At 45.2% G+C, this 11,674-nt stretch overlaps 1 protein-coding gene across 1 annotated transcript in view; it reads left to right on the top strand.

Moving 5' to 3' along the window:
- The window catches only part of LOC122551097 (protocadherin-16-like), a 152,359-nt gene that overhangs the window by 48,318 nt on the left and 92,367 nt on the right, over nucleotides 1-11,674 (top strand). Inside the window, exon 3 of the mRNA XM_043692741.1 lies at nucleotides 8,841-9,029. Coding sequence (XP_043548676.1) covers nucleotides 8,841-9,029 — 189 coding nt within the window. The remainder of the gene's footprint in view (nucleotides 1-8,840; nucleotides 9,030-11,674) is intronic.

Raw genomic sequence — 11,674 nt, 5'->3', positions numbered from 1 at the left:
GAGTCAGTGTGTATGGGACTGTACCCCAGTGAGAGTCTGTGTGTGTGTGTGTGGGACTGTATCCCAGAGAGAGTCAGTGTGTGTGTGTGTGTGGGAGTGAACCCCAGTGAGAGTCAGTGTGTGTGTGTGGGACTGTACCCCAGTAAGAGTCAGTGAGTGTGTGTGGGACTGTACCCCAGTGAGAGTCAGTGTGTGTGTGTGGGACTGTACCCTAGTGAGAGTCAGTGTGTGTCTGTGGGACTGTACCCCAGTGAGAGTCAGTGTGTATGGGACTGTATCCCAGTGAGAGTCAGTGTGTGTGCGTGGCTGTATCCCAGTGAGAGTCAGTGTGTTTGGAAGTCTCAGATGGATGGAGCCATATTTTGTTTTGGGATCAGGAATCTTAGCCCCAGCACATCTGTGCAAGGGTTCCTCAGAGTAATGTCATGGGCCCAGCCATGTTCAGCTCCTTCATCAATGACTTTCCCTCCATCATAAGATCAGAAGTGGAATGTTCGCTGATAATTGCAGAATCAGGGGAATGGGGTTGAGGAATATACCAACCAAGGCAGAGTGGACTCAAATGGCCGAATGTCCTAATTCTGCTCCTCTATCTTCGGGTGTTATGATGATATGTTCAGTACCTTGATGACTCTTCCAGTCCATGTTCAGATATTGTCCATGGACAATATACGGGCTATGGTTGGACAGTTGGAAGTAATGTTTACACCATACAAATGCCAGGGAGTGACTGGCTCCAGCAAAAGAGAATCTGACCTTCATTCCTTGATGATCCCCCACTGTCAACACCCAGGCCATTTCTCGAGGAGGTGATCAAGTGTGTAAATGAGGGCAGTGCAGTTGATGTTAACTGCCATTTATCGGGATTTTAGCAAGATCCTTGACAAGGTGCTATGTTGGAGACTGATAAAGAACATAAAAGCACATGGGATCCTGGATCCAGACTCGGGTTCGTGATAGAAGAGAGAGGGTGGTGATATCCTTCATTTTGGAAGGATTAGATTAGATTAGATTCCCCATAGTGTGGAAACAGGCCATTTGGCCCAACAGGTCCACATCAAAGCCTCCAAGAGTGACCCACCCAGGCTCGTTTCCCTCTGACTAATGCACCTATCACTATGGGTAATTTATCATGTTCAATTCACCTGACCTGCACATCCTTGGACTGTGGGAGGAAACCGGAGCACCCAGAGGAAACCACGCAGTTACGGGGAGAATGTACAAACTCCTCACAGGCAGTCGCTGAGGCTGGAATTGAACCGGGTCTCTGGCACTGTGAGGCAGCAATGCTAACCACTGTGCTACTGTGCTGTCCAAAAGGTTGAACTTGAATGCAGATTACAGGGTTAAAGGCAGGATTCTTGGCAGTGCGGAGGAACAGAGGGATCTTGGGGTCCATGTCCATAGATCCCTCAAAGTTGCCACCCAAGTTGATAGGGGTGTTAAGAAGGCGCATGGTGTGTTGGCTTTCATTAGCAGGGGGATTGAGTTTAACAGGCGCGTGGTTATGCTCCAGCTCTATAAAACCCTGGTTAGACCACACTTGAAATATTGTGTTCAGTTCTAGTCACCTCATTATAGGAAGGATGTGGAAACTTTAGAGAGGCTACAGAGCAGATTTATCAGGATGCTGCCTGGACTGGAGGGCATGTCTTTGAAGAAAGGTTGAGGGAGCTAGGACTTTTCTCACTGGTGATTTGATAGAAGTGTGCAAGATGATGAGAGGCATTGATAGAGTGGATAGCTAGAGACATTTTCCCAGGGCGGAAATGGCCATCACAAGAGGACATAATTTTAAGGTGATTGGATGAAGGTTGAAGGGAGATGTCAGAGGTAGGTCCTTTACACAGAGAGTGGTGAGTGTGTAGAATGCACTGCTAGCAGTGGTAGTAGGGTCAGATGTCATAGGTACATGGATGATAGTAAAATGAAGGATATGTAGGTTAGTTTGATCTTAGAGTAGGATAAAAGGTTGGCACAACATCGAGGGCCGAAAGGCCTGTACTGTGCTGCACTGTTCTACATTCTATGTTCTGTGAAGGGCTGTGTGTGTGACTGGAGCCCGGTATGCAGTGGTGTTCTGCAGGAATCAGTGCTGGTTCCCTTATTGTTTGTGATATTCATAAATGATGGTGATGAGAACGTGTGGGTCAATGATAAGTAAGAATGTAGATGACATGAGGGTTTGCCAAGTGTTTGTCTGTGAAGGAAAAGTGTTTTAGGTGATGGAAGGATATAGACAGATTGGTTAGATGGGCAGATTAGTGGCAGATGGAATTGAACCTTGAAAAGTGTGAGGGGACACACTTTGGAAGAAGTAACAGGAGAAGGGAGTACTCAATGAATTGCAGGAGACTAGGAAGCTCAGTGGAAAATAGCAATCTTGAGGTTCTTCTGCACAGATCCCTGACATTGGTAGAGGAATTGAGTTCCGGAGTACTGAGGTCATGTTGCAGTTGTATAAGACTCTGGTGCGGCCACATCTGGAGTATTGTGTGCAGTTTTGGTCGCCATACTATAGGAAGGATGTGGAGGCACTGGAACGGGTGCAGAGGAGGTTTACCAGGATGTTGCCTGGTATGGTAGAAAGATCGTATGAGGAAAGGTTGAGGCACTTGGGGTTGTTTTCATTGGAGAAAAGAAGGTTTAGGGGTGACTTGATAGAGGTGTACAAGATGATTAGGGGTTTAGATAGGGTCGACAGTGAGAATCTTTTTCCACGTATGGAGTCAGCTATTACAAAGGGGCATTGCTTTAAATTAAGGGGGGGTAGGTATAGGACAGATGTTAGGGCATTGGATAGGCATATGGAGGATAGTGGGTTAGTATAGGTTAGGTGGGCTTGGATCGGCGCAACATCGAGGGCCAAAGGGCCTGTACTGCGCTGTATTCTTCTATGTTCTATGTTCTATTGGCAGGACAAGTTAATATGGTAGTTAAGGAGGCATATGGGATGCTTGTTTTCCTTGGTTGTTGCATAGATTATAAGAGCTATGAGGTTATGTTGGAGCTGTACAGAACTTTGGTTAGGCCATAACTGGAGTACTGTGTATAGTTCTGTTCACTGCACAATAGGAAGGATGTGATTACACTGGAGGGGGTGCAGAGAAGATTCACCAGGGTGTTGCCTGGAATGGAGCAGGTTAGCGATAAAGAGAAGCTGGATAAACTCAGGTTGTTTACCTTGGGGCAGAGAAGGCTGAGGGGGACCCTGTTCCTGTCTAGGTTCTTGAGAGGCATGAACAGGGTGGATAGAAAGTAGCTGGTTCCCTTAGTTGAAGGGTCACTAATAATGGGCTCATTAAAGGGAGCTTGAGAAACAGTTTTTTTCACCCAGAGGGTGGTCTGTTTCTGGAATGCACTGGCTGGGAGGTGGCTAGTTGAGACGGGAACCTCACAACCTTTAAGAAGTACTTGGATGGGCAACTGACATGTCATAACATTCAGGGCTGTAGGTCTAGTGTGGGAAATTGGAAGGAGTGTAGATTTGGTGTATTTTTGTCTGTACAGACACAGCAGGTTAAGGGTTCTCTTCTGTACTGTATGCTTCTATGATTCTATACACTTGGCAGGGGCAAAGGTGCTTTGCTTCAATTGTATAAAGTATGACTGAGATTGCATCTGGAGTAGTTGGTGAGGTTCTGGTAGCCTTGCCTAAGGAAGATGAACTTGCCACAGAGGGAGTGCAGTGGAGATCCACCAGATTATTCCACAAGATGGTGGGACTGTGGTGATTTTGCCACACCATCAACATTATTATTGGCATCAGCTGTCAGCTGAATTAGAGAGATGGTCAGTGCAGCCTTTCAGCTGTTAAAGGCACTTGTAACACTTCTCAGTCCATTCCAATTCCTTGCCTTTCTTTAACAATCTTCTCAAAGCAGCTACCACTGTGCTGGAATTTGAGGAAAACAATCCCATAGAAAACAATTCTACCTGTTTACCACAGAATCTGAGACTGTGGAAAATTCAAGACAGCTCTTACTGTTTAGAGTTATAGAGTCATAGCCTTGTTATGCCTTGGCCTCACAAATGTACATCTAAATACCTTCCTCAATATTCTGATGGTTTCTGCCTCTCCTACCCTCACAGGCAGTGAGGTCCATATTCCCACCAGCCTCTGGGTGAAAAAGTGTTTCCTCACATCCTCTCTAAACCTCCTGCCCTTTCCCTTAATCTACATCCTGTCCATTGATCCCTCCATCAAGGGAAAAGTTTTGTCCTGTATACCTCATTTATGCCCTTCATAATTTTGCTCATCTCAATCATGTCCCCTCTTAACTTTCTCTGTTCTAAGGAAAACAACACTCATCTGTCCAATCTCTCTTCATCACAGAAACACACCGTATCCTTATTTATCCTATCCATGTCTCTCATGATTTTATAAAACTCTATAAGGTCACTCCTCAGCCTCCAATGCTCCAGGGAAAACAGCCCCAGCCTGTTCAACCTCTCCTTGTCGCTCAAATCCTCCAGCCTTGGCAACATCCTTGTAAATCTTTTCTGAATCCTTTCAAGTTTCACAACATCCTTCCTTTAAAATGGCAACCCGAATTGCACACAATATTATAATTGCACACAATTGTATACAGTATCCCAAAAATGGCCTCAGCACTGTTCTGTACAGATGCTACATGACCTCCCAACTCTATACTCAATGTTATGACCAATGAAGGCAAGTGTGTCAAACGCCTTCTTCACCACCCTATCTACTTCTGACTTCTCTTTCAAGGAACTCTGCACCTGCACCTCTAGGTCCCTTTGTTTAGCAATAGCTCCCCAGGGGCTCTACCATTAAGTGTATAAATCCTGCACCTGACATGTATCTAAATTAAACTCCATCTGCCACTTCTCAGCCTATTGGCCATCTGATCAAGGTCCTGCTGTACTCTGAGATAATCTTCACCGTTCACAACACCAGCTATTTTGGTGTCATCTGCAAACTTACTAACCATACTTCCTATATTCACATCCAAGTTATTTATATAAATTATAAAAAGCAGTGGATCTGGCATTGATCCTGTGGCTGGTCAGAGGCCTCCAGTCTGAAAAACAACCCTTCACCACCCACCCTGTGTCTCCTAACTTGAAGCTAATTTTGTATCCAAATGGCTACCTGTCCCTGGATTCCATGTGATCTCAGCTTGCGAACCAGTCCGTATGGGCGGCACGGTGGCACAGTGGTTAGCACTGCTGCCTCACAGCGCCAGAGAGCCGGGTTCAATTCCCGCCTCAGGCGACTGACTGTGTGGAGTTTGCACATTCTCCCCGTGTCTGCGTGGGTTTCCTCCGGGTGCTCCGGTTTCCTCCCACAATCGGAAGATGTACAGGTCAGGTGAATTGGCCTGGCTAAATTGCCCGTAGTGTTAGGTGCAGGAGTAAATGTAGGGGAATGGGTCTAGGTGGGTTGCGCTTCGGCGGGTCGGTGTGGACTTGTTGGGCCGAAGGGCCTGTTTCCACACTGTAATCTAATCTAATCTAATCTAATCTAATCATACCGAACTTTGTTGTATGCCTTGCTGAAGTCCAAATAGATAATGTCTATTGTTGTGCCCTCATTAACCTTCTTTGTCACCTCTTCAAAAACTTGATCAAGTTAGTGAGACATGATTTCCAAAGTCATGCTGATAGTCCATGTCTTTCCAAATACATGTAAATCCTGTCCCTCAGCATTCCTTCCAACAATGTGCCCACCACTGATGTCTGGTTCACTGGCCTATAGTTTCCTGGCTTTTCCTTACCACCCTTCTTAAACAGTGGCACCACATTAGCCAACCTCCAGTCTTCCAGCACCTCACCTGGGGCTATCAATGATACAGATATCTCAGCATGGGGCCTTACAATCACTTCCCTAGTTTCCCAGAGTTCTGGTCAGGTCCTGGGTATTAATCTACTTTTATGCATTTTAGGATCTCCAACATCTCCTCTTCTGAACTGTGAACTCTTTTCAAACATCAGTATTTATTTCCCCAAAGTCCCTAGCTTCCATGTCCTTTTCCACAGTAAATATTGATGTGAAATATTCATTTAGTATCTCACTCATCTCCATTTGCCACTGCTAAGCCCGCATGACAGGCACATCTGTATCCTCCTGAAGTCCACATCTATATCTTCCTGTAATCTAAAGCTATCCTCTTCACTAGGTACCACACAAGCAATTTTTTGCATCATCAGCAAACTTTCTGAGCAACGCTCCGACATTCAAGTTTAAGTTGTTTATATAATTCACAAACAGTAAAAGCCCCAAATGTGAGGTAAGCTGAACCCCACTGGACCCTGATGTCATCCCCAAAACACCCCTCAACCATTACCCTCTGCTTCCTGCCACTCAGCCGATCTTGAATTCAATTTGCCAAGTTTCCTTAGATCCCATGGATTGTTAACTTTACGAATAGTCTCCCGTGCAGGCCCCTATCAAAAGCCTTCCTGAAGTGTAAACAGAATGCATTGCCCTCATCTGTACACCTGGTCAGCAGGTATACCTGGTCAGCAGGTATACCTGGTTAGCAGGTACACCTGGTCAGCAGGTATACCTGGTCAGCAGGTACACCTGGTCAGCAGGTATATCTGGTCAGCAGGTACACCTGGTCAGCAGGTACACCTGGTCAGCAGTATTTACTGCACAACCTGAAGGGTCAGTTTAATGCACTATTTCAAAGGGCAGTTACAGGAGAACTGCTGTAGTGCGTGTCTGTATCGTTAATGAAAATGGCAATGAGGGCTAATACATCCAGGAGAACATACCACCTTCATCACCCATTGGACGCGTCCTAGCAACTGATTGTGACCATGGGATTAACAGCAAGCTGACCTACAGGCTCTTCCCAGCACAAGGATCAATGCCAGATCCACTACTTTTTATCATTTGCACATGGATAGCAGTGAGTTGAGGGGTGAGTAAGTTAAGTTACGATATTTTATATTAGGTTTAAGTCTCAGCACAACATTGTGGGCCTAAGGGCCTGTTCTGTGCTGTACTTTTCTATGAAACTACAGAGAGTGGTGAACACTGACCAGTCTTTCAGAAACCAACCTTCCATCCATTGACTCCATTTACACTTCCCACTGATTTGGAAAGGCAGCCAAAGTAAGCTGAGACTCCTCCCTATCCACCCCCCCCCCCGCACCCCCCCTCCCCCAACACCTCCCTTTATAATCTCTTCTACCCTCTTCAGTCAGCAGGAGATACAAAAACTTAAACACACATACCAACAGCTTCACAAACGACGTCTTCCTCACTGTTATTAGAATTCTGAATGGACCTCTGAAATTTTAAATTTCATGTTGATCTCACTCTCTGTGGACCTTCCCCGCAGCTGTACCATTGTATTCCTTGCTCTGTTCTATTAACCAATGCACTGTGTATGGTACGATCTGCCTGTACTGCACATAAAACAAAAGTTTTCACTGTACCCAGCTACATGTGACAATAATAAATCAAATCAAAGATAAATCCATGGCCTCCCTTCTCTATGGCCCTCTGATAATCCATGTTAATTCAAATTAACATCTTCCTGGTTAATGTGTCATCAGCCCAGTATTGAACTCCAAGATACTGTGAGATTTCTTTATTCATCCATGGAATGTGTGTATCACTAACTGAGCCATAGTTTATCACACAGCCCTCATTGCCCTCAAACTGAGTGGTTTGCTTGGCTATTTTAGAGGCAGTTAAGACTCAACAATGATATTATGGGTCTGGAGTCACATGTCAGACAGACCAGGTCATAGCAGCAGATTTCCTTCACTGAAGGACATCAGTGAACCAGATGGTAGTTTCACAGCACATTACTGACAATAGAGATGGTAATTCCAGATTTTATTAACTGAAACCTACTCCAGCCCTAACCCACTCCCAATCTCTGTAACCCCCTCCAGCCCCTACACCCACTCCCTATCTCTGTAACTCCCTCCAGTCTCTACACCCCCTCCTTGTCTCTGTAACCTCCTACACCCACTCCCAATCTCTGTAACCCCCTCCAGCCCCTACACCCACTCCCAATCTCTGTAACCCCCTCCAGCCCCTACACCCACTCCCTATCTGTATCACATCCTCCAGCCCCTAGACCCCTCCCTATCTCTGTACCTCCTCCAGCCACTACACCCCTCCCTATCTGTGTCACCTCCTCCAGCCCCTACATCCCTCCCTACCTCTGTAATCTCCTGTAGCCCCTCACCCTTCCTGATCTTTTGGAACTTTATAAACATTTGTTAGGTCACAGCTGGAGTACTGTGTGCAGTTTCTGTTACCACACGATTGAAAGGACGTAACCACACTCCACGAGGGTACAGAGGAGATTCACCAGAATGTTGCTCAGGACGGAAAGTCTCAGTTTTGAGGAGAGACAGGATCGGCTGGGTTTCATTTCCTTGGAGCAGAGGAGGCTGAGGGGGATCTGATCAAGGTTTACAACGTTATGAGAGGCACAGACAGGATAGGTTGTGAGAATCTTTTCCCCGTTGCAGATATGTTTAAAACCAGAGGGGATAAGTTTAAGGTGAGGAGTTTACAGGAGATCTGAGAGAATCTTTTCCTCAGAGGGTGGTAGGAATCTCTCCGCCTGAGAGAGTGGCGGAGGCAAATAGTCTCACAACATCGAAGAACCATCAGGATGAGCACTTAAAATGCCAGTGTATAGGAGGATATGGACCAAGTGCAGGTAAATAGGATTAATGTAGTTGGTGTTTGATAGTTGGCATAGAGTTGGTGGGCCAAAGGGCCTGTTTCACTGCTGTATAACTCTATGACTATCTCTGTTACCTCATCCAGCCAGCACACCCTTCCATGTGCCTGTTCGAGAATGCTAACCTTCGCCTTTTCAATAATGTTCTCCTCACAGGTCTCGGCCACAGATGCTGACAGTGGAAGCTTTGGTGCCATCACTTATTCTATCGGCTCTGGGATTGGCAGCTTGGCTCCTGTTCAGTTCAGTATCGACCAATACACTGGCAGAATCTGCACCACAAGCCAACTGGATCGAGATGAGGGGCCCAATCACTATGAATTCACAGTGACAGCAATTGATGGGGTAAGAAATAATATTAATCTAACCAGGGCCATAGACATGCAGGGAGTTTTACTCTGTATCTAACCACATGCCGTTTAAGACAGAAAGCGATGGCACTGAACTCATGGAGCCCTGCAGGTAATTTTTCACAAGTTAAGCATTTACAGAACCTCCTGGGAAAACATTCAGTACTTTGGAGCATCTGAAGATTAATAAGGAGGAGGTAGTAGATGTTTTAATGGGCATACAGGTCATACTCCCCAGAGCCTATTGAGATGGATCCCAGGCTGCTATGGGAAGCAAAGGAGGAGATTGCTGGGGTCCTGATGGAGATATTCAATTCTTCACCAGACACAGGTGAAGTACCAAATGACTGGAGGATAGCTAATGAGGTTCCATTGTTCAAGAAGGGCAGCAAGGATAGGCCAGGTAATCACACAGCAGATAGTCTGATGTCAGTGGTAGGGAAATTATTAGAAAATATTTTGAAGGACAAGATTAATTAACACTTGCCTTCATTGGACGGGGTATTGAGTATAAGAGCTGACAAGTCATGTTAAAATTGCCCTGAAGATCCCTCTTGAAGGCTTTAGTCAGTAGATAGATGAATGCTAGTTTGATGAGACTATCTGCGAGGTCTTCAGGGAAATCTTAGTCATGTCCTTTCCTGCAACATCTCATGATCAAGTTGTCAATAGACTCTCAAAATCTCTATGACAAGAGTTGGATTTTGATAATCCAGAAGTCAATTTATGTCTTGAGTTGGCCCTTAAGTGCTCTTTGTTCTCCTCTGAATCTTTGTCATCATTCTCAGAAAGATTGGGTATTTTTATTTTCCTTCCTAGTAGTGTGTAAAATTTGCATGGATCTCTTCTCAGAAATCATCTGCAAAGTAAGCTGCATATGTTGCTTAAATCAGTATAATTCGGTGAAGGTATCAATCAGGGATCAATCCATTATTAAATGTTTGTCTTCGTGTGAGATGTTTTACTGAAGGTGAGTGCAGAGCTTGTTTATTTTTGCCTTTTACTTGCTTTGCTGTTTTGTCCTTTTATTTCTCCTGTTTTGTTTCTTTCTTAATTTATTTGTCACTGTTGTAGTTCCTTAAGAGTCAAACACCAGATGGAGTTCACAACAAGTAAGGGGTGGTGATGTCACATCAGCTTTGGTACCCTATTAGAGCAATGAGAAGGAGAATTCCAGACAAAATGGCACTGACATGTGTGCTCCTTGTAGCTTTCCCTAATCACACTGTTTCAATTGGCTTTTCAATCAGTTCCATTGGTTGTGCGCTCAGGAGGCTCAGCATAAGAATGACCTTCCTGATTGGGTTCCTGGACAGTGATTCCTTGTCATAGAGTCATAGACATGTACAGCATGGAAACAGACCCTTCGGTCCAACCCGTTGGGCGAAGTTCACAGCACAAAATCAGATAAGTTAATTGTTGTTTGTCCAAGAGAAAGGCTGCAGTAGTGAGTCGAGTGGATTCTTTCTTGATTATATGTTCTTTGGAGATAAGTCTCTTGATTCAACTTAAAATATAAGCCATAGCTATTAATTTAACCTGGGGCAGTGGTTGTAGAGGAATAAGACGGTGTTATTTTCTGGGTCTGTAGATTGTGAAGGAGCAAAAATGGCTTTTGCAGTGATATGTACCTCTTGTCAGGTGTGGGAGTTTAAAGAGAGTTTAATGGTTACTGCGGATTATATCTGCCATAAATGCTGTTGGATGCGAATCTTATCAGATCGAGTGAATCGGTTGGAGAGACAGTTAGAAGCGATGAGGAATTTGCGACAGCAACAGTATGTGATGGATGGTAGTTATAGGAAGGGAGGGAAGTCTCAGATACAGTCACGTAGATGGGTTAACTCCAGGGAAAGGTAAGAGAGGTAGGCAGCTAGTGCAGGAGTCTTTTTTGGATATACCCATTTCAAACAGGTATGCAGTTTTGGAAAATGTAGGGGGTGATGGATCCTCAGGGGAATGTAGCATGATCAGCCAAGTTTCTGGTATTGAGACTGGTTCTCATGCGATGAGGGGTACGTCAGCTTCCAAGAGATCAATTGTGTTAGGGGATTCTGTAGTCAGAGGTATAGACAGACGTTTCTGTGGCCAGCAGAGAAAAAGCAGAATGGTGTGTTGTTTCCCTGGTGCCAGGGTCAAGGATGTCTCAGAGAGGGTGCAGAATGTTCTCACGGGGGAGAGGAGCTAGCAAGAGGTCATTGTCCACATTGGAACCAACGACATTGGAAGGAAAAAGGTTGAGATTCTGAAAGGAGATTACAGAGAGTTAGGCAGATATTTAAAAAGGAGGTCCTCAAGAATAGTAATATCTGGATTACTCCCGGTGCTACGAGCTAGTGAGGGCAGGAATAGGAGGATAGAGCAGATGAATGCATGGCTGAGGAGCTGGTGTATGGGAGAAGGATTCACATTTTTGGATCATTGGAATCTCTTTTGGTGTAGAAGTGACCTGTACAAGAAGGACGGATTGCACCTAAATCGGAAGGGGACTAATATACTGGCAGGGAGATTTGCTCGGGAGGATTTAAACTAGAAGGTGGGGGAGTGGGACCTAGGGAGATAGTGAGGAAAGAGATCAATCTGAGACTGGTACAGCCGAGAACAGAAGTGAGTCAAACAGTCAGGCCAGGCAGGGACAAG

This window comes from Chiloscyllium plagiosum, chromosome 6, assembly GCF_004010195.1.
Source record: "Chiloscyllium plagiosum isolate BGI_BamShark_2017 chromosome 6, ASM401019v2, whole genome shotgun sequence".
Classification (NCBI taxonomy): Eukaryota; Metazoa; Chordata; class Chondrichthyes; order Orectolobiformes; family Hemiscylliidae; genus Chiloscyllium; species Chiloscyllium plagiosum.
The sequence above is the reverse complement of the archived record's forward strand: the minus strand, read 5'-3'. Positions and strand labels throughout refer to the sequence as shown.